General features: G+C 45.0%; 1 protein-coding gene across 1 annotated transcript; it reads left to right on the top strand.

The window, feature by feature from the left end:
* On the top strand, positions 1-27,747 carry LOC132396886 (lysophosphatidic acid receptor 6-like). Its single transcript, XM_059974923.1, has 2 exons — positions 1-213; positions 26,256-27,747. The coding sequence occupies exons 1-2, from the start codon at positions 33-35 to the stop codon at positions 27,209-27,211; spliced, it is 1,137 nt and encodes a 378-aa protein (XP_059830906.1). The 5' UTR covers positions 1-32; the 3' UTR covers positions 27,212-27,747.

The following is a 27,747-nucleotide window of genomic DNA, read 5'->3' as shown; positions in this document are numbered from 1 at the left end:
ACAACAGTTGTCATCGCCCGTCCTCTCCCCGCATGGCTTCCTGGAACGAGCGCTGCAAATCAGATGTTTCCTGCGCAGGGACACATCAGCGCGGGAGCTCGCCTGAGCTGCCTCAGACATCGGACGCCCCTGCCGTTGATGTCTTGGGGCAAGGTCCGGGCGCTTTGGAGGGTGAAGCAGGGAGACCAGGAAGATTAGAGCGACTGAGTGGAGGTGAGAGTTTAAACGGTCCTGCACTGTGTTGTTAGGCGCATTTCGAACGCTTGCAAGCTCATCTCTTTCAGACACAAGAGCACTGCTGCGTTTCTAAACGCCTCCACTTGCAGTTGCTCTTTGCCTTTACTCCAAGAGACATCCCATACCCCCCAACCACGCAGCAGATCGGCCATTTCCTGAGGAAGGGTTCGCCAACCCTGGCCGCTAGCGAGTTAATTCCCCGGGAGCTCCGCGACAACTTGTCCACTTCCCCAGCAACCGCCCACTGGGTTTGTGGGTTCCATTGCAGAAGTTGCCACTGTTCGCCGGCCGACTCGGTGCGGGGCATAGCAGTCTGGGGGGACGGTGAGCGGGGTGGGAGGGGGACATTCTCCCGTGGCTTCGGGGCGTGCGTGGGAGCTTTCGCACAGTGGGATGGAGAAGGGAGCCATCGGCTGTCCGCTGGATGGTGGGGGGGGGGGGGGGCGGCTGACACTTGTGGAGCTGGTTTCACAGAGGCACAATGGGGGCAATGGGTTGGTCTGGGGGACAGATATGAGGAGTGGAGAGGGTGTAGGTAGTGAGGGTCGTTCGCACCTGTGGAGAAGCTGTACGCTGATTACACAGTGTCCGACCTTGTCACCACCTCAGGTCCCTGTCGGTCCTTCTATCCCTCCACCTCTGGTGAACCAGGAACGCTGACGTGCCTGTCGCAATTAATGCGCAGGATCTGAGTGTTGATGAGAAGCTCAGTAATTATCCCCTACCCCGCACTGTCCTTTGAGCAGGTAGGGGTGAGACACCTCCCGCAGCGCTATTAGGTAGAGCGTTCCAGGGTTTAGACCAACCTTTCTTAACCCTTTTGCCCTGGAGGAATCCTTAAAGTAATTTTCAGGTCACAGGGAATCCCTATGTAAACATTATTATATGTAGATAAGTTGTAGATGTAACAATCCAAAAATAATTGTCTATGCTCTTTAGAGTAGAGCATGAATTTTTCCCCAACCTTTCTTGAAATTAATCTCTTCCTTTCACTTTCATAATTTTTAAAAACTCTAAGGCAAACATACTGCTTTTCTGTTAAATAACTGGCTTGAGCCAAAACGAGATTTAATTTTTCCGAAGGTAGGCTTGGTAGATTTAATTTAAATAAAGTTCGTAAATTGATTTTAATTAATGATATTTATAACATGAAAATTTATTGACAATGTTGAATAGTAAAGTTACCAAAAACCATAAGCCAAAACAATATGAGTAAAAATAGGGCCTGAAGCACAATTTATTCAAGACTTTAAAAAAATATTTTCTCACTAAGTGATATGATCAGGCTCATGCGAAACCTCTGCTCGTTTTTTGCTGCATAAACAAGCCATTCTGGGTCGAAGTTGAGATAAGCACACACGGATTTTACCTTCAACTGAAATTAGACTATCTCTTATTGCTCTTGATGCTTGTTACACGAGAAAAAGCTCGCTCACACATGTAAGAAGCTGAAAACTGCAGCAAAATGTTTATTTATTTCCTATGAAGGATACTCTTCTTTCACAGAAATCCAGGGCAAGTCAGTAAATCTTATCTTGAAAGCATGATCATCTTGAATGCATGATCGGAATGCAGCTCACAAAGTTCTTCCTCTTCTCTCAAAGTCAAGTTCTCAGACTGAGCAGGAGATTCAGAGAAATGGTCCCTCCAGCCTGTCAAACACTTGTGTTGAAAGGGAGGAAAATGCTGTTGAATTTTGTCCTGCAGTTCTTCCAAGTGGTTTTCAATAAGACTTGAGACTTCTTCACTCTCAAGCCCAAACAGTAGTGGAAACATTTCAAGATTTCCTTTTGCAAAATTATTTTTCCAAAGATTCAGTTTACTTTCAAGTCCAAGAATCTTATCACTCAAAATCAAAACATTTTCTCTAGGGCCTTGCAGAGACTTACTGGTTCATATGATGAAAAATGTCTGATAAGTAGGCTAGTTTCTGCAGCCATTCTTCATCTTCAAAGCACTCAGCAAAATATGGCCTACTATTTTCTTGAAAGTACTCCAGCAATTCATCTCTCAGCTCAGACTCCCTGTTGGGAGTTCTTCCTCTGCTAAGCCACCAGATCTCTGTATGTAGTAGGAGATTGGTGTGCCTTTTGTCTAGGTTTTCACACCGTTTTTTTAAACATTCTAGAGTGATGGTCTTTGTTTAATAAAGTTAACCATTTTTGTAGCATCATCCAGAACTTCTTTAATTCATTTCCAACAGTTTCTGATATCAGCACCCCTCTATGAAGAAAGCAGTGACAACATCAGGATTTTCTATTTTTTGCAACAATATCATGACAAGCCAGAAGCTGAGTATTGGCATGTAAAAAAATTCCTTCTTTAGAATGAAGATTTCCCTCCAATTTTCTGCTACACCAGTAGAGTTTGTTTGCTCCCGTAAGTCAGTCAGTGGTGTGTAAGGGTAAGTTGGGGGAGGTAATTCGGGAGGGAGAGGGTAACATCACGGCCCAAGTTGGGCGAGTCTGCTCGGAAAATGCACCACACTCCACATCAGCCTACCATCCTCCCCTCTGTGGTTTAGACCCAGTGACAGTGAGATGTTTCCAAGTCAAAGCAGTGGGGAAGATGAAGAGGTTCCCTTCATCTGATGTCCTTGACCTTCTGGGTAGGAGGGGTGGCAGGCTTGGGATGGGGTGTCAAAGTGACTTGTCACGATGCATTTTGTAGATAGTTCACACTGCAGCCACTAGACACCGGGACTGGAGGGAAGGGGTGAATGGGGTTACCGATGGAGCAGGCTGCTTTGTCCCAGGTGGTGCAGAGCTTCTCTAGAGGTGTTAAGGATTGAAATCCTGGCAAGTGGTACCTTCCCGTAAATGGGGTGACTTGGAGTCATCATGAGGTGAGGAGCCCCCAGTCTTGCTGCGGGGGTGTTTATGTGATGGGTCCAGTTGGGTGTCTGCTCAAAATGCTGGAGGAACTCAACAGGCCAGGCAGCTTCTATGGAAAAGTGCAGTGAACAGTTGAGATTTTAGGCCGCGAGCTGAGCCCCCAGACGATGTGGTGGGAGTAGTCACATAATCCCAGTTTCACACAGAATGGAAACAGGCCCTGCGGCCCATCTCCATGCTGACCATCAAGGGCATTTGACCCATGTCCCTCTGAATTGGAATACGGTCCTGGCTCAGCATGTGTAGATAGTTACCACCAGGGGTGAGCTCTGTTTACGTGGCTCGCTCCTGGTTTCCGGATAAGTAGTCCTTGCCTCACTCTGGGGTATCACCTTACGTTTTTAAACTGGAATATCCAATTTCCCCCTCCTCCTCTCTCAGCAATCAGCATCCTACTGGAAGCAATACCCCACTATTAAGTGCCAGTCCTTCCTCATCAGTGCTCTGAGCTCCAGCCTTCTCCCTGCCCCTGTCTAAACCTCTTTCATCCCCCCTTCCTCAGACTGGGGAGCTTCGCGATTCCCAAACTCCCTCTCTGCCAAGTGCCTCATGGTGGTATTGCCTCACCATGCATGCCCCCACCACACTGAACAGGAGCTGGTTCTCTTACTCTTCACTCGAGGGACTCCATTCAGCCCATCAGAGAGACAGACCAGGCCCTTTGTCCCAACAAATCAGTGCCGACCATCACACTAATTGCATTTCATCTCCCCTTTCCCCAGACTACACACACACCCCCTCCCTGCCCGGGGTGAGGATTGAACCCAGGTCTCAGGAGTGCTTTCACCTAGTAAGTCACCGTACCAGCCACTCAGCCGACGCAGTGACAGATACACAAGAGTAGATTCACACCGCTCATTGTGCTGATGTACAGGTTATATTTCCCATAGCTGTTTCTCACAACATCCAGCAAGGCCATTCCACACTGCCTCCCCACCCCCCGTCTGTGCTACCTCTCAGATCATCCCCATCCTTGCACATTTCCAGGGAAAACACTTTCCCACCAGAAGCTAGGCTGAGCTGATGGCTGGTGCAGTAAATGGAGACCATTTGCCCTGCACAGTGGGTTACCTTAGGTACCATACCCTGTTAACTTGCCCATCCAACACCCTGTCCGGTGGTTGGGATAAATCAGACTGGGAGGCAGGAGGTTGATGAGGAGGCTGGGGTTCAGCATTGATAAAAACCCAAGATCCCTGCTTTCCCATCTGCCCCTCCATGAGCACACTTCCCTCTCCCTGTGACTCCAGGAGCACGTTCCAGTCCCTGCCCTGGGACAGCAGTCGGACGCAATTGACATACTTGGTTGTTGGTTGCACCAGAAAGACATGGAACAGCAGTGCAAGTTATATTTCTGCTGCTTCTGCTGGTTACTCGCTGATGATTACTGGTTCCCAGTCCTCCCGTTCTCCCAGTTATGCTGTCAACGTTCTCTTAGTTATTCAGCGATGTCTGTGCTGATTACTGAGCACAGGATTATGCTGACTGCACAGTTACCAGTTCTGCTGGTTGGTCAGTGATGGCTCAGCTGATTACTAGTTTTGCTGATTCATAGTGGTTGTTTTGCTCCTTACTTAGTTGTGGTTATGCTGGTTATTAGTTACGTTTACTGAGCATTGGATTGTGCTAGTTGCACTGTTCCTAGTTCTGCTGGTTGCAGTGCAAGTTCTGCTGGTTACTCAGTGTTGACGGTAATCAGAATTGAATTAGAATGTTCCCCAGAGCAGGAGCTGGTTTGGGTCAAACCCAAGGGTAAGTTCACTGTTTTCAGTGGGGTACCAATCACAAAGATCCCACACAACCGGCCACCACACCCCCACCCTTCAGCTACAGAGAGGGAGAAGCTGGAGGAGAGTTTCATTATCAACAGAGTTAAAGCTGGGGGAATTAGTTCAGTGCAGCAGGACAACCAGAGGAATAGAGCACCTTCGGCCCATCGTATCTGTGCTGAGCATGATGCTAAATGAAACCAAATCTCCTCAGCCTGCACATGATCCACGTTGCTACAGTACCCTGCACATTCATGCATTTGTCTAACAGCCTCTTAAATACCTCCACACCAGCCCTGGCAGCACATTTCAGGCACCCATCATTCTGTGTCAAAAATCTGACCCATACCTCTCCTTTAAGCGTTCCCTCTCTCATTTTAGGGTAGGAGAAAGTTTGCCTACCCTAGCTGTGCCTCTCCTAATCATATAAGCCTCTGTCTGGTTTTCCCTCAGCCTCTGATAAGGACACCCCAAGTTTATCCAACTGCCCCTGAAACCCAGTAAGTTAGGCCTTAACTGTGATCTGGAGGGAGAGAAGCAAAGAGTGCCCCCTTGTACATTCCATGCACTGCCAACTTCCGGTAGGAGATGAGCTGATTATCCAATGCCCACATCTCTCCTGCAGAGTTCCACAGTGTACAACATAGAACAAGTCATATTATGCCAATCTCAATACCAACTTATACTAAATGTCCTCCTGTGCAACGCCCATATTGCTTCATTCCCCTCTTACTCATAGATCCATCTAAAAGCCTCATAGAATCCATCAAATTGCCTGCCCTGGTAACTCATTCCAGGCAGCGATCACTCTCTATGTTAATAAGACATGCCCCTCTCATTGTCCTTAAACTTACCCTTTCAGCTTAAAAGCATACCCTCTTTCTTTGACATTTCTACCCCCCTGCACCCCTCGTTGGGAACCCCTGCCCAGGAAGAACAAACCAATCTTGTCGGAGCTCCTTATAGCGCATGCCTTCTAATCCAGTAAATCATGCCTTCACCTTCTGCACATTTTTCCTATAATGGGAATGGCCAGAACTGCATGCAGTACTCTGAGTGTGGTCCAATTAAAGTTTTATATAGATTTCCTGACTCTTACACTCTACACTCCTAACAATAGGGGCAAGCACCTATCCTCTCACGTGGTCACTTTCAGTTAACTATGAATTATGGCCTCAAGATCCTCCTGTACCTCAACATTGTTAAGGAGTCTACCATTAACTGTGAACCTTCTCCTTTCATATGATCTCCCAAAGTGTAGCATTTGTGTGACGTGCCACGTGTAATCCTCAGAGTGAATTCCTTCCAGTGTGACGCACACAGTGCTGGAGGAGCTCAGCAGGTCAGACAGCATCTATGGAAAAGAATCAACAGTTGATATTTTTGGCCGAGACCCTTCTTCAGGACTGGAAAGGAAGGGGAAAAATTAGAGTAAGAAGGTGGGAGTAGGGCAGGAAGAAGTACAATGTTGTAAGTGATCTGTGAAATCAGGAGAGGAGCTGAGGGTGAAGTAAAGATCTGGGAAGTTGATTGGTGAAAGAGATAAAGGGCTGGAAGGGGAATCTGATAGGAGAGAATAGAAGGCTATGGAAATAAGGGAAGGAGGAGGAGCCCCAGTAGGTGATGGGCAGGTAAGGAGATAAGATGAGATAGGGAAACAGGAATGGGGAATGGGGGTAATTACCAGAAGTTCAAGATATCAATGTTCATGCCATCAGGTTGGAGATGACCCAGACAGAATACAACATGTTGCTCCACCAAGCTGAGTGTGACTTCATCGCAGCTGTAGAGGAGGTCATGGACTGGCATGTCAGAATGGAAATGGGTGACCACCAGGAGATTCCACTTTTTCAGGCAGACGGAGCATAGGCGCTCAGCAAAGCAGTCTCCTAATCTACGTCGGGTCTCACTAATACACACTGGGAGCACCAGATACAGTAGATGGTCCCAACAGTCTCACAGGTGAAGTGTCGCCTCACCTAGAAGAACTGTTTGGGGCCCTGAATGGTAGTGAGGGAGGAGGTGCAGGGGCAGGTGAGGCACTTGTTCTGCTTGCAAGGATAAGTACCAGATTCAGAATCAGGTTTAATATCACTGGCACGTGTCATAAAGTTTAACTACAGCAGCAGTACAATGAAATATATGATAAATAAATATAGAGAAAAAAATCTGAATTACAGAAAGTACATATTTGTGTATTATATAGTTAAGTTAAAATAAGTGCAAAACAAAACAAATGAAGAAGTAAAGAGGCGGCGTCCATGGGTTCAATGTCCATTTAGAAATCGGATGGCAGAGGGGAAGAAGCTGTTCCTGAATGCTGAGTGTGTGCCTTCAGGTTCCTGTACGTCCGCCCTGATGGTAACAGTGAGAAGAGGGTTCATCCTGGGTGGGGGAGAGGGGTCCGTAATGATGGACGCTGCATTCCTAAGGAGAAAGATCAGTGGGGAGGGACGAGTGGACATCCTATGTGATCGGAGACCCCAGCCCAAGGTGTCAGCTGCTGGAATACTTCACTTCTTTGGACCTCCTTTCCCCACATTTACCCCACTGGTGGTGCGAGCTCCTGCGTCCTGGTGTATCCCTTGCAGCACAGGAGTTGCAGACTTCTTCCTGCTGCATCCAGCGCTGGCCCTGACCACCACTACAGTGTTTAGTCAGACATCCCAGAAGTGGGTTGTGACACACGAACAACTGTCCACAGCCCTGGTTTGCTGGTTTCGCTGAGGTTATCTGTTCACAGAAGGGGAAAAGATCGTTATCTGTCATGTTGAGATACTGACTTCCTCAGTCTTACGTGATCAAGGCTGACTTTACTCGGAACACATCCGCAGACCAGGTATCTCAAAATAATCACTGAATCCTGAGACTGCACCCCCACAACTTTCGGGGGAGGGAATCCCAGTGATTCTTGACCCTCTGGCAGAAGAGATTAGAATGTAGAACATAGAATGCAGAGCACTGTAAGTAAACACAGAATATAAAACATCGAATGGTACACTACAGAAACAAGCCCTTCAGCCCACAATACCGGATAAAACTATTGTGATCCACATCTCCACGCATTCTTGTGCCTCTTAAACATACGGGTCACATCTGCTTCCATCACTAGTAGCTCGTGCCAGGTACCCAGCACTCTCTGTGTAAATAAATTTACAGGAGCATCTGGGCTGTACCTCTTCTGCACCTTCTCCAAAGCCTCCACCTCCTTCCTGCAACTGGGTGGCCAGAACTAGAGAGTTGTGTAAGACACTGATGAGGCCTAATTTGGAGTATTGCGTGCAATTTTGGTCACCAACCTACTACAGGAAAGATGGAGGTAGGGTTGAAAGAATACAGAGAAAATATAAGGATGTTGCCTTATAAAAGGTTACAAAAGATTACAAAAGGTTCAGAGAGTGAGGTAATGTTAGAGATCTAGATGATTAAAGGCTACCAGGAAGGAGCTTAAGAAAGAAATTAGGAGAGCAAGAAGTGGCCATGAGAAGGCCTTGGTGGGCAGGATTAAGGAAAACCCCAAGACAGTCTACAAGTATGTGAAGATCAAGAGGATAAGATGTGAAAGAATAGGACCAATCAAGTGTGACAGTGGGGAAGTGGGTGTGGAACCACAGGAAATAGCAGAGATACTTAATGAATACTTTCCTTCAGTATTCACCACGGAAAAGGATCTCAGTGATTGTAGTGTTGACTTGCAGCAGATTGAAAAGCTTGAGCATGTAGATATTGAGAAACGGGATGTGCTGGAGCTTTTGGAAAGCATCAAGTTGGATAAGTCGCTAGGACCGGACAAGATGTACCCCAGGCTACTGTGGGAGGCGAGGGAGGAGATTGCTGAGCCTCTGGTGATGATCTTTGGGGACGGGAAAGGTTTCGGAGAATTGGAGGGTTACAGATGTTGTTCCTTTATTCAAGAAAGAGAGTAGAGATAGCCCAGGAAATTATAGACCAGTGAGTCTTACCTCAGTGGTTGGTAAGTTGATGGAGAAGATACTGAGAGGCAAGATTTATGTACATTTGGAGAGGTATAATTGATTAGGAGTAGTCAGCATGGCTTTGTCAAGGGCAGGTTATGCCTTACAAGCCCAATTAATTTTTTTGAAGATGTGACTAAACACAGTAATGAAGGAAGAGCAGTGTATATGGATTTCAGCAAAACATTTGATAAGGTGTGCCATGCATGGGTTATTGAGAAAGTAAGGAGGCATGGGATCCAAGGGAACATTGCTTTGTGGATCCAGAACTGGCTTGCCCACAGAAGGCAAAGAGTAGTTGTAGACATGTCATATTCTGCATGGAGGTCGGTCACCAGTGAAGTGTCTCAGGGATCTGTTCTGGGGCCCCTATTCTTCAAGAGTTTTACAAATAACCTGGATGAGAAAGTGGAGGGATTGGTTAGTAAGTTTGCTGATGACACAAAGATTGGAGGTGTTGTGGATAGTGTGAAGGGCTGTCAGAGGTTACAGCAGGACATTGATAGGATGCAAAACGGGGCTGCGAAGTGGCAGATGAAGTTCAACCCAGATAAGTGTGAAGTGGTTCATTTTGATAGGTCAAATATGATGGCAGAATATAGTAATAATGGTAAGACTCTTGGCAGTGTGGAGGATCAGAAGGATCTTAGGGTCCGAGTCCATAGGACACTCAAAGCAGCTGCGCAGGTTGACTCTGTGGTTAAGAAGGTGTATGGTGTATTGGCCTTCATCAATCATGGAGTTGAATTTAGGAGCCGAGAGTTAATGTTCTGGCTATATAGGACCCTGGTCAGACCCCACTTGGAGTACTGTACTCAGTTCTGGTTGCCTCACTACAGGAAGGATGTGGAAGCCATAGAAAGGGTACAGAGGTGATTTACAAGCATGTTGCCTGGATTGGGGAGCATGCCTTATGAAAACAGATTGAGTGAACTCGGCCTTTTCTTCTTGGAGCGACGGAGGATGAGAGGTGACCTGATAGAGGTGTATAAGATGATGAGAGGCATTGATCATGTGGATAGTTGGAGGCTTTTTCCCAGGGCTGAAATGGTTGCCACAAGAGGACACAGGTTTAAGGTGCTGGGGAGCAGGTACAGAGGAGATGTCAGGGGTAAGTTTTTTACTCAGAGAGTAGTGAGTGCATGGTATGGACTGCCAACAATGGTGAAGGCGGATATGATAGGGTCTTTTAAGAGGCTTTTAGATAGGTACATGGAGTTTACTAAAATAGAGGGCTATAGTAAGCCTAGTAATTTCTAAGGTAGGGACATGTTCAGCACAACTTTGTGGGCCGAAGAGCCTGTATTGTGCTGTAGGTTTTCTATGTTGCCGGGTCTGGAGGACCCAGGTTACAAGGAAAGACTGAATAGGTTAGGACTTTATTCCTTGCAACTCCCCTTGAAAACAGAGGGGAGATTTGATAGAGGAATACAAAATTATGAGGGGTATAGAAAAGGTAAATGCAAGCAGGCTTTTTCCACTGAGGTTGGTGGGACTACAACTAGGGTTAAGGGTGAAAGGAGAAAAGTTTAAGGGGAACATGAGGGGAAGCGTCTTTACTCAGACGGAGGGTGATGAGAGTGTGAAATGGTGCATGTGAGCTTGATTTCAATGTTTGAGAAGTTTGGATAAGTACATGTATGGTAGGGGTTTGGAGGGATATGTTCTGGGTGCAGGTCAATGAGAGTAGGTGGTTTAAATGGTCCAGCATGGACTAGATGGGCCAAAGGGCTTGTTTCTGTGCTGTACTTTTTTATGATTCTATAATGGTACACAGTACTCCTGAAGTTTTACAGAGCTGTGACGTGACTGTTTCTCATCTTTCTCTGAACTAGGTCATCCCTGATTCTGAAATTGTGACCCACAGCTTTGAGGAACCTCCATTCAGTACCTCCTCTCTGAGTTCTCCTCTCTATGAGTTCCCCCTCTCTGTTCCAGCAGGATCACTCAGCAGATGCCAGTGTGTATAAACTCAAAGTTTATACACCCTGTCCACACCCCCTGGGATCATCCCATGCACCGTCCCTTCCCTTTCCCAAGCACAAACTCTCCTTTCCTATTTAAGGCCAAACCTGTGTGCTGTAAACCCATTAGGATCTGACCACAACATATACGAAGCCAATATGTTTGGCAATGACGTTAGATCTGTATTGCAACATAGTCCAGTTGCAGAACATGATGGTCACTGGTAACCCCTGCATTTCTTACCACCACCCTCCCACCAAATACTCCAGGAGCAAGGCAGTAGTTAGTTACCCACCATCCTTATCACTACATCAGCTCCAATAAAGATCTACTGCTGGATACATCTTCCCCTGTCCTCCCTTTTCAGCATTTCAGAGGGACCATTCACTTTACCTGGTCCATTCCTTCTTTCCTACCAATCACCCCCTTCTCTGAGAACTTGCCTGAACAACCACAGGTGATGCAATCCCTGTCCTTTCACTTCTTCCTGCCCCACCAGGGGTCCATGGATCCCTTGATTATTGGTAGGGGCTCATCGCATTAAAAAAGTTGGGAACCCCTGCTCCCCACCATCCTGTGATCCAAACCATCTCTCCAAGGGAGGCAGTGGTCCACTTCTTCCAGTCTAGTGTCCTGCACTCATTGCTTGCAGTGTGACTTCCTCAACACCAGATAAACCGAATACAGGTTAAATAAGTGCAGCAAATGGTCATCTACCCTGCCAAGCCTGTTCCATCAATTAATAGGATCACAGCTGATCTGGACTCAGATATAGCCTATAATCCTTAATTTCCCTGCTAACAAAAATCTATCAAACTGTGCCTTAAATATATTTAATGAGGTAGATTCTACTGCTCCCCTGGGTAGAGAATTCTACAGATTCAATAATCTCTGGGAAAAGCACTTTTTACTCTACCTTAAATCTATTTCCCAGAAACATGTGCCTATGTCCCTACTTTTAGTCACACTTGCCAGTGGAAACAACTTTCCTGCCTTATTTTTCTACCCATAGAACACTACAGCGCAGAAAGGCCATTCAGCCCTTCTAGTCTGTGCCAAAAGTTTATTCCGCTAGTCCCATTGACCTGCACCCAGTCCATAACCCTCCAGGCCTCTCCCATCCTCTCGCTGTTTCTCCCAGCCTCTTCCCCTCTCTCTAGCTTTCTCTCTATCCCCCTCTCTCCCCTTATATATCTCTATAAGTTCCAATATCCACCTTCTGCATTCGAGCAAGTGTAGTCCCAGGTGACACCATCTGTCCTTGTAACCTCAGCACTTCTCCAGAATTTCTGGAATCTTTCTTGTGAACCTGCTCCAAAACCAGAAAATCTTTCCAGAAGTAAGGAGACCAGAACTGTACGTAGCATTCCAGGTATGGCTTCACCATCAGTTTGGTTGCTTTGTGGAACAGTTGCTAAGTCACCTGAACTTACCATCCCCTGCCACTTTCATCCCCCATGCCACCCCCACTCTGGTCCATCGGTCTGTGACCTCCTGCTGTGTCACAGTGAGGTCCAATACAGACTTGAGGAGCAAGACCTCACCTTCCAACTGGGCAGCTTGCAGCCAATGCTGAGTTCTACAGATTCAGTCAACTTGCTCCCTCTGTCTGCATCAGAAGAGACCCAGTCATCACTCCATGATCTTGACTGTTAGCACAGCAGGAAGACTATTAGTTCTGCCTTTCACAGCATTATAGATTCCTCTCTCTGTGTTCTCCCCCTCCAACACCCCCTGTCTTATGGTGTTGTGAACAAAGGACCACATTAAATGAAAACACAGATGAGTGGGTTAGTAAGTTTGCAAACAACACAAAGATTGATGACATTGTGGAATGCATGGAAGATTGTCAAAGGTTGCAGCAGGATGTAGATGAGCTTCAAATATGGGTGAAGAAATGGCAGGTGCAGTTAAATCCAGGCAAATGTGAGGTGTTGCACTTTGGGAGATCAAATGTAAAATGACAGAACTCCATTAACAGCAGGACAATTAACAGTGTTTTATTACGGAGGGATCTTTGGTCTCAGTCTGTAGCTCCCTGAGATAGCATATGGCATGGAACACATTTCAAAAGTCAAGGATTTATCCTGCAACTTTATAAACCTCTAGTCAGTCCACATCTGAAGTACTGCATTCACTACTGGCTTGCCTCCACCACAAGAAGAATGTACAGGGAGCTGGAGAGGTTCATCAGAATGCTGCCTGCATTAGAGGGCATTTCTCTCTGCTATCCTCTGTGTAGGGAGGAGTGCCTTCTGATCCATCTCTCCTGCCACTCCAAGTGGCCTGTGCATGTGACCTCTGTGTAATGATTTGATCTGTAGGAACAGTATGCAAGCAACTGTTCACTATCCTGGTACGTGGGACAATAATAAATAAAGTACCAATTCTTGAAGGTTCAGTTTAATTTTGACTTCCCAAGTCTTACATACACTCTTTGGGCACTTAATAAGGTACACCTGCTATAATGTAAATATCTAATTAATCACATGGTAGCAACTCAATGCATAAAGCATGCCGACATGGTCAAAACATTCATTTGTTGTTCAGACCAAACATCAGGAAAATACGATCTAAATGACTTTGACCTTGGAGTGACTGTTGGCACCAGACGGGTTGGTTTGAGTATCTCAGCCACAGCCCATTCCCTGCGATTTTCACACATAACAGCTTCTAGAGCTTCCAGAGAAGGGCACGAGAACCAATCAAAAAGCAAATCCAGCGAGCAATGGCTCTGTGGGAGAAAACGCTCTGCTAATGAGAGAGGTCAGAGTAGAATAGCCAGACTGGTTCAAACTGACAAGAAGGTGACACTATTTACAACACTGAGGTGCAGAAGAGCATCTGTGGATGCATATTTAACCTTGATGTGGATGTTCTACAACAGCAGAAGATCACAAATATATACTCCGTGGCCACTTTATTAAGAACAGGAGGGCATAGGATCAGAAAATGTAGAATCCTTGGGGTAGAGTTAAGGAACTGCAAGGGTAAAAAGACCCTGATGGGGTATACTGACTTCCAACAGTAGCCAGGATGTGGGATACAAATTACAATGGGAGAGTGAAAAGGCATGTAAAAAGGGCAATGTTGTGATAATCATGGGGAATATCAATATGCAGGTAGGGTGGGAAAATCTGATTTGTCCTGGATCCTAAGAGAAGGAATTTGTAGAATGCCAATGTGATGCAGCTTTAGAAAAGCTTGTGGTTGAATCTACTAGGGAAAAGGCAGTTTGGATTTGATGCTGTGTAATGAACCAAATTTGTTTAGGGAGCTTAAGGTAAAGGAGCCCTTAGGGAGAAGTGATCACAATATAAAGAGTTTGGGTGGGGGGGGGGGAAGAGGAAGTCAGATGAAGTATCAGTATTACAGAATAAATAAATAAATAACAGGAGTAAATAAATTACAGAAGCATGAGAGAAGAGCTGGGCAAAGTTTATTTTAAGGGATACTAGCAGGGATAATGACAGAACTGCAATGACTGGAGTTTCTAGGGGTCAATCCAAAAGGAGCAGGATAGATACATCCCAAAGATTAGGATAGATCTCATTGAAACCTATCAAATATTAAATTGCCCCAATGGAATGGATGTGGAGAGGATGATTCCTATGGTGGGGGAGTCTGTGTCCAAGGGATTTAGCCTCAGAACAGAGGGGTTGTCCCTTTAGAATGGAGATGGGGAAGTTTTTTTTTAGCCAGAGAGTAGTGGATCTGTGGAATTCATTGCTACTGGTGGCTGAGGAGGCCAAGTCATTAGGTATATGTAAGGCAGAAGTTGATAGAGTCTTGATTATTCATGTCATAAAGGTTACAAGGAGAAGCCAGAGAGAGAAATGGATCAGCCATGATGAAATGGCAGAACAGACTCAATGGGGCAAATTGTCTAATTCTGCTCCTATATCTTATGGTCTAACAGGAGAATGAAGCATCCATGGCTAACAAGAGAAGTCAACAACAGCATAAAAGCAAAAGAGAGGGGATATAATATAGCAAAAATCAGTGAGAAAATAGATGATTGAGAAGCTTTTAAGAAACAACAGCAAGCAACTAAGTAGGGCATAATGAGAGAAAAGGAAATACAGAGGGAAGATAGCTAATAATATAAAAGAGAATACAAATATATATATATTTATATGCCAGAAATGAGAGAGTGTCATGGAGCAGAAGTGAGTGTTGTAGCACTAAGGAGAAGGTGCTTGGAATGCTGAAAGCTTTTTTTGCTGTTCAATAGCAGTGTTCCACAGGGGTCTGTGTTGGGATGGATTATTTTTACATTTTATGCCAATGGTTTGGAATTGATGATTTTGTGGCCAAGTTTACAGACGATATAAAGATAGGTGGAGGGGTAGGTAATATTGAGGAAGCAGAGAAACTAGAGGACTTAAACAGTTACAGTTCAGGAAATGTATGGCATGCACTTTGGTAGAAGAAGTAAAAGCATGGACTATTTTCCAAAGACTCCCTAAAGGTTAGTTTGCAGATTGAGTCTATAATGAGGGAAACAAAGGCAATATCAAAATTCATTTTGAGGGGACTAGAATATAAAGGCAAGGATGTAAAGCTGAGCCTTTAGAAGGCACTGATGAGGCCTCACATGGAGTATTGTGAGTAGTTTTGGGCCCCTTATCCGAGGAAAGATGTACCGGTGTTGGAGATGATCCAGAGGATATTCACGAGAATGATCTTGGGAAAGATAGGGCTGGCAACGAGAACTGTTTGATGGCTCTGGGCCTGTATTTGCTGAAGTTTAGAAGAATGGGGTGGAGGAATCTCATTGAAACCTATCGAATATTGAAAGGTCCAGAGTGGGTGTAGAGCGGATGTTTCCTGTAGTGGGTAAGTCTAGGACTTGAGGGCACAACCTCAGACTAGAGGGACATCCATTTAGAACAGAGGTGAGGAGGAATTTGTTTAGCATAGGGTAGTAATCTGTGGAATTCATTGCCAGGATGACTATGGAGATCAAGCCATTGGGTATATTTAAAGCAGAGGTGAAAAGTTCTTGATTAGTCAAGGCAGATGAACAGAGTTGAAAGGGTTAATAAATCAGCCATGGTGAAATGGTGCAGCAGATTCGACGGGCCAATTGGCATAACTCTGCTCCTGCATCTGATGGTATAATGAAGTGGCCTCTGTGTGTACATTTCTTTTTCCCCTCCTTTACTTTATTGTCACCAAGCAACTGATACTAGAGCGTACAATCCTTGCTGATTTGCTCCTCCCTCAGATAATTTACACATTTTGCTCTCCCTGCATCACATGGATGTATCCGACTTTGCTCCATCTCTCTCAGGGCCCCAGTGAGGTCTGCTTTCACAAGCACAGCATTGCATTCTCAGCTCACTCCCATTCTGACCTGACATTAGCATGTGGTCATACTCATGTAAAACTGTTATGTCGCCTTCCATCACAACTATGCATTGTCTAATAATGTGAATCTGAAGTGCCAAATCTATAAATACCTTTCTGAGAAGCGTAAGAGTGTCATCTCAGTGAAGATGGTTAGAATCAGTTGGTGTCACTCATCTCCCTTCTGAGTTCAACCTGAAACTATTCCAGTGATATAGTGAGGTAAGGCCCACAAGTAGGGCAAAACATCTAGATTCTGATCAGCTGCTAGCACACAAGGCTGAAATAAATTCAAAGTAGATTTATTATCAATGTATAGTGCCTATAAAAAGTATTCACTCCCCACCCCCTGGAGGTTTCATGATTCAGCATTTGATTACATTGAATCACTGTGGATTTAATTTGACTTTTTGAAACTGATCAACAGAAAAGACTTTTTCAAGTCAAAGTGAAAGCAAGTTTCCACAAATTGGGTCTAAATTTATTACAATTATTAAACACAAAATAATTGATTGCATAATTATTCACCCCTTGAAAGCCAGTATTTAGTAGATGCACCTTTGGCAACAACTACAGCCTTGTGTCTGTGTGGATAGGTCTCTATCAGCTTTGCACATCTGGATACCGCAATTTTTCCCCTTTCTTCTTTACAAAACTGCTAAAGCTCTGTCAGATTACATGGGGATTGTGAGTGATTAGCCTTTTTCCAAGTCCAGCCACAAATTCTCAATTGGATTGAGGTCTGGACTCTGACTTGGCCACTCCAGGACATTAACTTCATAAGCCATTCCTGTATAGCTTTTCCTTTATGCTTGGGGTCACTGTCTTACTGGAAAAGAAATCTTCTCCCAAGTTACAGTTTCATGCCAACTACATCAGGTTTTCCTCCAGGATTTCCTTGTATTTTGTTGCATTCATTTGACCCTCTACCTTCACAAGACTTCCAGGACCTGCTGCAGTGAAGCATCCCCACACATGATGCAGCCACACCATGCTCACGGTAGATGGTGTGTTTTTGATTATGTGCTATGTTTGGCTTATGCCAAACATAGCTGTTAGTGTGATGGCCAACAAGCTCAAATTTGGATTCATCAGACCATTAAATCTTCTTCCAGCTGACTTCAGAGTCTCCCACAAACTCTAGCCAAGATTTCATGTGAGTTTCTTTCAACAGTGACTTTCTCTTTGTCACTGTCCCATAAAGCTGCAACTGGTGAAGCACCCAGCCAACAGTTTTTGTATGCACAGTCTCTCCCATATCAGCCACTGAAGCTTTTATCTCTAACAGAGTTGTCATAGGTCTCTTGGTGACCTTGCGCACTAGTCCCTTCCTTACATGGTCACTCAGTCTTTGAGGACAGCCTGCTCAAGGCAGATTTACAGCTGTATCACATTTTTCCATTTCATAATGATTGACCTAACTGTACTCCAAGGGATATTCAGTGACTTGGAAGTTTTCTTATATCCATCTCCTGACATGTGCTTTTCAATAACTTTTTGCGGAGTTGCTTGGTGTGTTCTTTTTGTCTTCATGATGTAATTTTTGCCAAGACACCAACTCACCAGCAGTTGGACCTTCCAGATACAGGTGTATTTTTACTACAGTCAATTGAAACACCTTTTCTGCACACAGGTGATCTCCATTTAACTAACTATGTGATTTCTAAAACCAGTTGGCTGCACCAGTGATGATTTGATGTGTCATATTAAAGGGGGTGAATACTTAAGCAATCAATTATTTTGTCTTTTGTATTTGTAATTAATTTTAATCACTCTGTAGAGTCACGAAAGAGTTTTTATTTCAGTTGATCTATGTCAAACAAAGGCCAAATTATATTCACTGTGATTCAATGTTGTAAAACAATCAAACGTGTAAACTTCCAAGGGGGTGTGAATACTTTTTATAGGTATGCTGTATACAACCCAGAGATTTGTCTTCCCACAGACAGCCACGAAACAAAGAAACACCATGGAACCTATTCCAAGAAAAGCATCAAACGCCCAACATGCAAAAAGTAAAGAACAAATTGCACAAATGTCAAAAAATGAGGGGGGGGGGAGAAAAACAGAATATAAAACATCAAACAGAGTCACTGACAGAGTCTAGGAATGTTCATTTCAGTGCTGTGTTGTTCATTGAGCAGAGCTACCTGCTTGTGTGATGCTCCTGGTGTAAATAGTATACATAGTAATACAGCAACAAGCAGCAAGGTACAAACACTGTGGGGCATTTTCAGGCAGTGCAAAAAGAAATGCTGGTGAGAGTAACAGAGAAAGCTGCAGTTAAAAGGGCAGACACTATCAGCAGATTGGTTGTGGCTTCATATTCTGGTGTCTGTAGTCTCTAGTGGCTCTGAGAATTACAAGACCAAGACTTGAATTTACAGACTAACATGCACAAAATGCTGAAGGAACTCAGCAGGTCAGACAGCTTCTTTGGAGGGACGTTAACTGTCAATGCTTCAGGCTGACATTCTTGGTCAGGACTGAAAAGTGTCCGATTCTATAAGGTTAGGTGACCATTTCCTGCACAGGACAAGTATCTGATTCCCGCACAGAACAGGTGTCTAATTCCTGTACAGTAGAGATGAACACTTCTTGTACAGGACAGGTAACCACACTCTGTATCGTGACCGGAGGACCTGAGATGCAAGGAAAGATTGAATAGGTTAGGACTTCGGCAGGACTGAAGGGTTTCAGCCCAAAATGTCAACTGGACTTTTTTCCATAGACGTTGCCTGGCCTGGTGAGTTCCTTCAGCATTTTATGTGTGTTGCTCAGATTTCCAGCATCTGCAGATTTTCTGTTATTTATAGGTTAGGACTTTATTCCTTGGAATGTAGAAGAGGAGATTTGATAGAGGTATACAAAATTATGAGGTGTATAGATAGGGTAAATGCCAGCAGGCTTTTTCCACTGAGGTTGGGTGGGACGACATCTATATGTCATTGGTTAAAGGTGATAGTGAACAGTTAAGGGAAACATGAGAGGAAACATCTTCACTCAGAGGACCACGAGAGTGTGGAATGAGCTGCCAGTGCATGTGATTTTGATTTCAATGTTTAAGAGAAGTTTGGATAGGTATCTGGATGGACAGTTTAAATGGATTGGCATAGACAAGATGGACCAAAGGGCCTGTTTCTGTGTTTTACTTTTCTAAGACTATGACAAGAATCCAAATCATGTGTTGGACAAGTAACCACTTCCTGTAAAGGGGAGTTTCCCATCCTCATTTACTTTAAGTAATTGCTTGCTGCAGGTCTGTCAGCAGTTGTTTCTGTTGTTTCAGGCTGTGGCAAATCTCCTCTGCTCCTGTCCATCCTGGTACTCTCTGACTGAGCTTGCTCGAATGATCACTGTTACCCATTACTGCACTGCCTGTTGGTGTATCAGCCTATGTGTCAACACAGTGGTGCCTTTATCAAAGTCTGTTCTCTGGCCTGTGTCTATTGTCTGTTTCTGTTTCTGATAGAGGAAGTGGAGGTCACTTTGCAGTAATCAGAACCATCAACAACCTGTGGCTCTGACAGCCACTAAAGATACCACTGCTGCTTCCTCCGGGGAGCACAGCATCAAAGTGTGACCTCTCACAGGACAGCATTTGCGATTGTCACTGCTGCCTGAAGGGCTCCCAGCTGTAGACACCAGGGCTGATCTCCTGACCTGAAACACTCCCCAACAGGAAGTTCAGCTGAACCTATCTGGGAACAGAATGCATTCACACTCGTGGATGGCCTCTGCTTCATCACAGCATCTCGTGCTGGATGGGTCAGCTGTCGAGTCTCATGCTCCTGTGGCCTCTCCGAGTCGCCCTTCCAGCCACAATCCCAATGCAAAATACGGCCATAAATTGCAATGCAAAACCAGTTTAGTCAATGGCATTATGCAAGTACTGGTTGCTTCAAGTTTCACTGAAACTCTGCTAGTAGTTAAAGAGAGACCACAGTTTCACCACTATGTTGCTCAACTGGACAACTTCTTTTCTTGGAGCCTGTCAGCAACTCAGTCTCTGATGGGACATGTCTCCTTCACACTTGAGTTCTCACTCTTTGCCTCCTCTGACCTCTGGGGCTGCCAGATCCACAATGAGTTTATCACTGCCACACATCATGAAACATGTCTTTTTGTGGCAGCAGTACAGTGCTCATAGATTCATGCACCATTTATAAATCTGATGGCAGAAGGGAAGAATCTGTTCCTTAATTCATTGAGAGTGGGTCTTCAGCCTCCTGTATCTTTTCCCTAATGGTAATAATGAGAAGAGGATATGCCCTAGATGGTGAGGGTCCTTAATGACAGATTTCATCTCCCTGAGGCACCACATCTCCACATCCACTCTATCAAGGCCCTTCAACATCCAATAGGGTTTCAGTGAAATCCACCCTCATTCTTCTAAGCTCCAGTGAATAGAAGACCCATCAACCGCTCCTCATATGTTAAACCTTTCATTCCCGGACACGAGAAAATCTGCAGATGCTGGAAATCCAAGCAACATACACAAAATGCTGGAGGAACTCAGCAGGCCAGGCAGCATCCATGGAAAAGAGTAAACAGCCAACGTTTCGGGGCAAGACCCCTCATCATCATTCCTGGAATCAATTTCCTCCTTTAAACCCTTTCCAATGTCAGCACATCCTTTCTCAAATAAGGGATGCAAAACTGCTCAGTGAGACCAAGTGAGACCACACCAGTGCCTTATAAAGCCTCAGCATTACATCCTTGTTTTTATATTCTAGTCCTCTCAAAGTGACCGTTAACATTGTATTTGCCTTCCACACCACCATCTGAACATGTACAGTAAGTTAAACATGAAGACCCTTGGTACCTCTGATATTTGAATTTTCTCATTTAGAAAATATTCACACCTTTATTCCTTCTGCCAAAATGCATGACCATATACATCCCAACTCTTTATGGCATTTGCCACTTTTTTGTCCAATTTCCTAAACTGTCCAATTTGTTCAGCAGCTTCCCTGTATCCTCAATACTACACCTGCCCCTCAACCTATCTTTGTATATTCTGCAAACTTGGCCACAAAGCCATCAATTCCCTCATCCAAATCATGGATATACAATGCCAGGAGAAGTAGCCACAACACCAACTCCTGTGGAAAACAACTGGTCACTGGAAACCAATCCCAAAGGCTCCCTTTATTTCCACTCTTTACCTCTTGGCAATCAGCCAATGCTCGATTCATGCTTTTATCTTATCTTATCTTATCTCATGGTAGTACCATGAGCTCTTATCTTGTTAAGCCTCATGTGCAGAAACTTATTAAAGACCTTCTGAAAATCCAAGTGCACAACATCCATCAATTCTCCTTTATCTATCCTGCTTGTTACTTCCTCAAAGAATTCCAACAGATTTGTCAGGAAGGATTTTCCCTTCAGGAAACCATGCTGACAATGGCCTATTTTATCATGTGACTCTTACTACTCTTACTACCCCAAAAGCACATCCTCAACAATCAACTCCAACATCTTCCCATCCACTGAGGTCAAGCTAACTGGCCAATAATTTCCTTTCCTCTGCTTCCCTCTCTTTTTGAAGAGTGGGGTGAAATTTGCAATTTCCCAGTCCTCTGGAATCATTCCAGAACCTAATGATTCTTGAAAGATTGTTACTAATGCTTCCACAATCTCTTCAGCTACCTCATTCAGAATCCAGGGGTGTACACCATCTGGTCCAGGTGACTTACCTACCTTCAGACCTTTCAGTTTCCTAAGCACCTTCTCCAGTAATAGCAACTACACTTACCTCTGTCTCCTGACACATTCAACTACCAGATGAAGACTGATGCAAAATACTTATTCAGCTTGCCTACCAATCCCCGATTACTACCTCTCCAGTGGTCCAATATCCACTCTCACCTCTCTTAGTCTTCATATATTTGAAGAGACTTCTGGCATCCTCTGTGATTTGTTTGTGAGATTATCTTCATACTTCATCTCGCCCACCCTGTGTGAATTTTTTAGTTGAAGTCATAGAGAAGAACAGTACAGATATAGGCCCTTCAGCCCATCTAGTCCTTGTTGAAACCATTTAAACTCTCTCCTCCCATCGACCTGCCCCCCCATACCCCTACTATCCATGTACCTGTTCAAACTTCTATTAAACTTTGAAATGGAGCTTATGTGCATCACTTGTGCTAGCAGCTCATTCCATACTCTCACAGCCCTCTGAGTGAAGGTTTCCCCTCATGATTCCCTTAAGTTTCTCACCTTTCACCCTTAACACGTGACTTTACTTGTAAAGTCCCACCTAACCTCAGTGGAAATTACTTGCTTGCATTTACCCTATCTATTCCCCTCATAATTTTGCATACTTCTATCAAATCTCCTCGCAATCTTCTATGTTCTAAATAATATAATCCTAACCTATTCAATCTTCCCTTATAACTCAGGACCACCAGACACAGTAACAAATTTTCTCTGTACTCTTTCAACCTTGTTTATATCTTTCCTGTAGGTAGGTGACCAAAACTGCACACTATACTCCAAATCAGGCCTCACCAAAGTCACAAGATAACTTCAACATAACATCCCATCTCCTGTACTCAGTACTTTGATTTATAAAGGCCAATGTACCAAAAGCTCTCTTTACAATCCTATCTACATGTGACACCACTTTCAATGAATTATTGACCTGTATTCCCAGATCACTTTGTTCTACCACACTCCTCAATGCCCTACCATTCACTGTATAAGACCTACCCAAGTTGGTTCTACTGAAGTGCAAAACCTCACATTTGTCTGCATTAAATTCCATCTGCCATTTTTCAGCCCATTTTCCCAGCTGATGCAGATCCCACTGAAAGCCATGATAGCCTTCTTCACTGTCCACTACACCCCCAGTCTTGGTGTAATCCACAAGTTGCTTTCTGTTGGTTTTCAAAAGTTTCCCAATCCTCTAACTTCCCACTAATTTTTGCTCTATCAAAGTTCAAGGTAAAATTCATTATCAGAGCACATACAGGTCACCACATACAACCCTGAGATTCTTTCTCTGCAGGCATACTTAGTAAATCTATAGAACAATAATTGTAAACAGGATCTGTAAACTGTAAACATCAGGAACATAGCTGTAAATGAACTGTGCAAGTGCAGAAAATAAATAAATAACCATAATTCTTGAGAATGAGATAATAGGATAAGAGTCCTTAAATGAGTGTAGTTATTAGCTTTTTTGTTCAAAAGCCTGATGGTTGAAGAGTGTTAACCGTTCTTGACCTCTGTGAACTGAATCAACACATTGACATCATGTGGAGGCTTGCGTGCTTCAAGGACTCCATCAGATGATGCCAACTCAGGGCCACCCATGTTGGAACTGCTGTGGACGAGATGCCAGATGAAGATTGATCCAACCCCAGTGCCCAAACGGACAGATTTGCCTCTGCCCCTCCCAGGCCACACATCATGACAAAAAGACAATTAAAAGTGTGAAGAGAAAAACACCTAGCATATGAAACAACAACTGTTGTTGAACCTGAGGCACTTGTACCTTCTACCTGGTGACAGCAGTGAGAAAAGAACAGTGGCGAGGATCTTTGATGATGGACCTCTCTTTTGCTTTTATGTTGGCTTTGACTTCCTTTTTCAGCCATGGTTGGGTCATTCTGCATTTAGAATACTTTTTCTTTAGGCTCTATCTGTCCTGTATCTTCTGAATTGCTTCCAGAAACTCCAGCATTGTTGCTCTAGCGTCATACTTGTTAACTCCTCTCTCATGCCTCTGTAATTCTCTTCATTGTAATATTGATACATCTAACTTTATCTTCTCCCTCTCAAATTACAGGGAGAATTCTATCATATTATGATCATTACCTCCCAAGATACACCCCGCCTGCCTTCCTGCAGGGTGTGAATATTTCAGTGATGCCTGCCCTCTGTTACATCCTCTTGTCCTTCTTCACTCCCACTCCCACCTGAGTTTGCAATGACTCTAGAGAGACTCTTGCCTATATATTGCCATTGGGTTGGTATGAGGAGCCTGGCGTGAGCATGGTCACTGGTTAGTGAGTTGCTCATGGTGACAGAAATCAAAAGCAAAGTCAAGTTTATTGTCATCTGAACCAACTTAGGTGTAGAACAAGAAGGCTTTTTCTACCTAGGTTGGGTGGGACTATAGCTAGAGGTCATGGGTTAAGGGTGAAAGGTGAAATGTTTAAGGGGTACATGAGGGTAAATATACTTATTCAGAACGTGGTGAGAGTGTGGAGTGAGCTGCCAGCACAGGTGGTGGTGCATGCGACTTAGATTTCAACATTCAAGAGAAATATGGTTAGGAAAATGGATGGCAGGAGTATGGGGGATATTTCAACTGGGCTGTTGAAATGGTTTGGCATGAACCAGATGGACTGAAGGACTGTTTCTGTGCTGTACTTTTCTCCGACTCAATGTGTGCAAAGGTACAATGAAAAACATATTTGCAGCAGCATTGCTGGCACATTGAATCATATAAATGGCATTCACAATGTGCATTATAGAAAATTACACAAGAAAGAACTTTCATCCAGCAAAAAACTTTTTTCCTGTCTATAGATGTCACCTACGAGTTCCTTCAGCATTTTGTGGGAATTCAGGCTTCCATAGCTCCTGCCCAATGGTAACTGCGAGAAGGTGGCATGGGGATAGTGGAAACCTTTAATGATGGATGCAGCCTTTGTGAGGCTGTGCCCATCACAAAAAACAATAAAATCTGCAGATGCTGGAAATCCACAGCAACACACACAAAAACTCAGCAGGCCAGGCAGCATATATGGAATAGGGTAAACAGTCAATATTTCAGCCTGAGACCCTACATCAGGACTGGAAAGGAAGGGGGAAGGGATCAGAATACTGCCCATCCTAACTCTGTGGAGATTTGCAACAGTCATTGATGACATACACTCTCTTCAAACTCCTATTGACGTACAGCCACTGGCATACATCAAGACTCCATCAATGTGCAGGATGAGAGAGAGCTAGCTAGGTAATAAGTGTTCCTGAATATTAGCTAGCAAGACAGTTGGGGGTCAGGTGTGGGCTGGATTGGTAATTGTGGAGAGCTGGGGTTGGAGATGAAGGAAACTGGAACTAGAACTGGGAGTAGGGATGGGGGGTGATTAAAGCTGGTTATAAGGGATGGGGGACTGGAAGTTGGGTGGGGGTAAATCGGGGTGAAGGGTGGATAGGTTGAAATTGTGTGTGAGGAAGGTAAGTTTGGGGTGGGAAGGTTGTTGGGAGTGGGGAAATTTGTAGTTACAGGTGGGAGTTTGATGTTTGGGGTGGAGATGGAGATGGAAGAAAGTTGAGTTGATGTTACTGGTGGAAAGATTGGGAGGGAAGTTGGAGTTGGTGGGGAAGGTTGATGTTGGGATGGAGATTTGGAGATGGAAGATGGTTGTTGTTTGGGGTAGTTGATGTTGGAGTAGAGATTTGGAGATGGAAAGCAGTTGGAGTTGGTGGGGAAGGTTGGTGTTGGGATTGGAAAGGTTGGGAGGGGTTGGAATTGGTGGGGGAAGGTTGATGTTGGGGTGGAGATTTGGAGAAGGAAGGCAGATAGAATTGGTGGGGGAGGATGATGTTGGAGGTGGAAAGGTTGGGAGGGCTTGGGAGTGCTTTGGAGGTGGTAAGGGAGGAAAGGTTGAGGGGGTGTTAATGTTGGGAGTTGAAATGTTGGGAGGGGGTAGGAGTTGCTGCAGGAAGTTGATGTTGGGGTGGAGATTTTGGAGATGGGAGGGGGTTGGTGGTGGTATGGGAAATTGATGTTGGGGATGGAAAGATTGAGAGGGGGTTTGAGTTGGTGAGTGGGTTGATATTGGAGATGAAAATTAGATTTGGTTGTGGTGGGGGAGGAAAGGAAAGGACAGGAGAGGGAGGTTGATGTCAGGGAGGGGTTTGATGTTGGAGGGAAGTTGATATTGGGGTGGAGATTTTGAACGTGGGAGGCAGTGGAGGAGGTTGATGTAGGGAGGGGGTTGGAGTTGAGACTTGGATATAAGTGGGGTTGGAAGTGTGAAGTCGGTCTGGAAATGGGATGGTTGCTGACTCGCCTCTCCCCTTTCTAATCCCTCCATCCTCAGCTCCCCAACCAGCCAGGATGAACAAGAACTGTACTATGACCAGAAAGTGGAGCGACCCACTATATGCGGCCAGCTTCAGCTTTATCTTTGCCGTCGGCCTCCTGCTGAACACGCTGGCCCTGATCTTCTTCTTTCGCTTCACCAAGATCCGCTCGCAGACCACTGTCTATATGAAGAACCTGGCATGCGCCGACCTGCTGTTGCTGATCACGCTGCCCATGCGCTGCACCTTCTACTTCACCCGCCAGAACTTCTCACCACTCGTCTGTGAGCTCAACGGCATCGCCTTGCTGGTCAACATGTATGCCAGCATCTTCTTCCTCACCTGCATCAGTCTGGACCGCTGTGTCGCCATATGCTTCCCCATGAAGTCACGGCTGAACAGGCTGCGGGGCTGTGCCACCTGCTACAGTGTGGGGATCTGGCTGGTGGTGGTGGGCGCCAGCCTGCCGCCCTACCTGTTCCTCAAGCTAGGAAAACAATCGAACGTCTCCTGCTCCTCGTGCTTTGAGCAGTATCCAAGGTTCATCACAATGCGACCCACAATGGCCGTCACCCTGCTGCTGGGATGCGGGGTGCCGCTCGCCACCATTGTGACCTGTTCACTGGCACTGATCCGAGCCCTGCAGCGTAGCACCGCCAGCCGTATGGACTGCGTGGACTGGCGCAGGATCCGCAACATGATACTGGCCAACGTGCTCATCTTCACTGTCTGCTTCGTGCCCTACCACATAGTACTGCTACTGCTAGGGCTTGATGCAAACAACGAAACACTTTCAAGTGCCTACTTTGCCACCATCCCACTCGCCTGTCTCAACACCGTGCTTGACCCGCTCTGCTACTACTTTGCCACTGAGACCTTCCAGAAGAGCTTGAACGTCCAGGCACTCAGGAATGCGCTGACCTCCAACACCGAGAGCGAGGGGCACCACCACCGTTCCAAGGTCAAAACCTGAGCCCATCAGGATGGGCTGTTGGGGGTGGGTAACAAAGGGCCAGAGAGTGGGGCATAACCAAAAGCATTGGGTGAATTCTATCTCATCAGACATATGGGGGGAGTTCAATCTTTCGAGGATTCGAGATCCTGTCTCCCCAAGAGTCACCTCTCATCAGGGGAGGTGGCATATCTGCTGTCAGGATGTTTTTTTTTCTCCCCAGAGAGGTTTGGAGATGGATAGATCTGTTCTCCTCGGGGTGGGGTAGGTTAATCCTATCTTCATCCTAGCAAGGGCAAAAGGGAATGACCACATGGAAGATAAGAAAGCAAATGAGAAAGCCCAACAAATGCCCCCTTCCCTAAGGAATTCAAGAGCAAGAAGCAATTGCACTTTAACTTTGGGGAAGTGGAAACTCTTGATTCTGTCTACTTGCCATCGAACAGGCAGTAGTTGGCACACTTTTTAAGACCAGAGTGTATGTTTGTAAATTCTTGTACATTAAATTGTGTGTTTGATACCTGGCTTCAATTAAATAGCTTGTTCCATTGCTCTAA

Source organism: Hypanus sabinus, chromosome 7, assembly GCF_030144855.1.
Source record: "Hypanus sabinus isolate sHypSab1 chromosome 7, sHypSab1.hap1, whole genome shotgun sequence".
Taxonomy (NCBI): domain Eukaryota; kingdom Metazoa; phylum Chordata; class Chondrichthyes; order Myliobatiformes; family Dasyatidae; genus Hypanus; species Hypanus sabinus.
Note: the sequence above shows the minus strand (reverse complement) of the source record. Positions and strands in the feature narration are given on the sequence as shown.

Coding starts and splice junctions, on each gene's coding strand:
- LOC132396886 (XM_059974923.1), top strand. CDS start 33: ATGGCTTCCTGGAACGAGCGCTGCAAATCAGATGTTTCCTGCGCAGGG. Junction 214..26,255: donor ATTAGAGCGACTGAGTGGAG/GTGAGAGTTTAA, acceptor CTCCATCCTCAG/CTCCCCAACCAGCCAGGATG.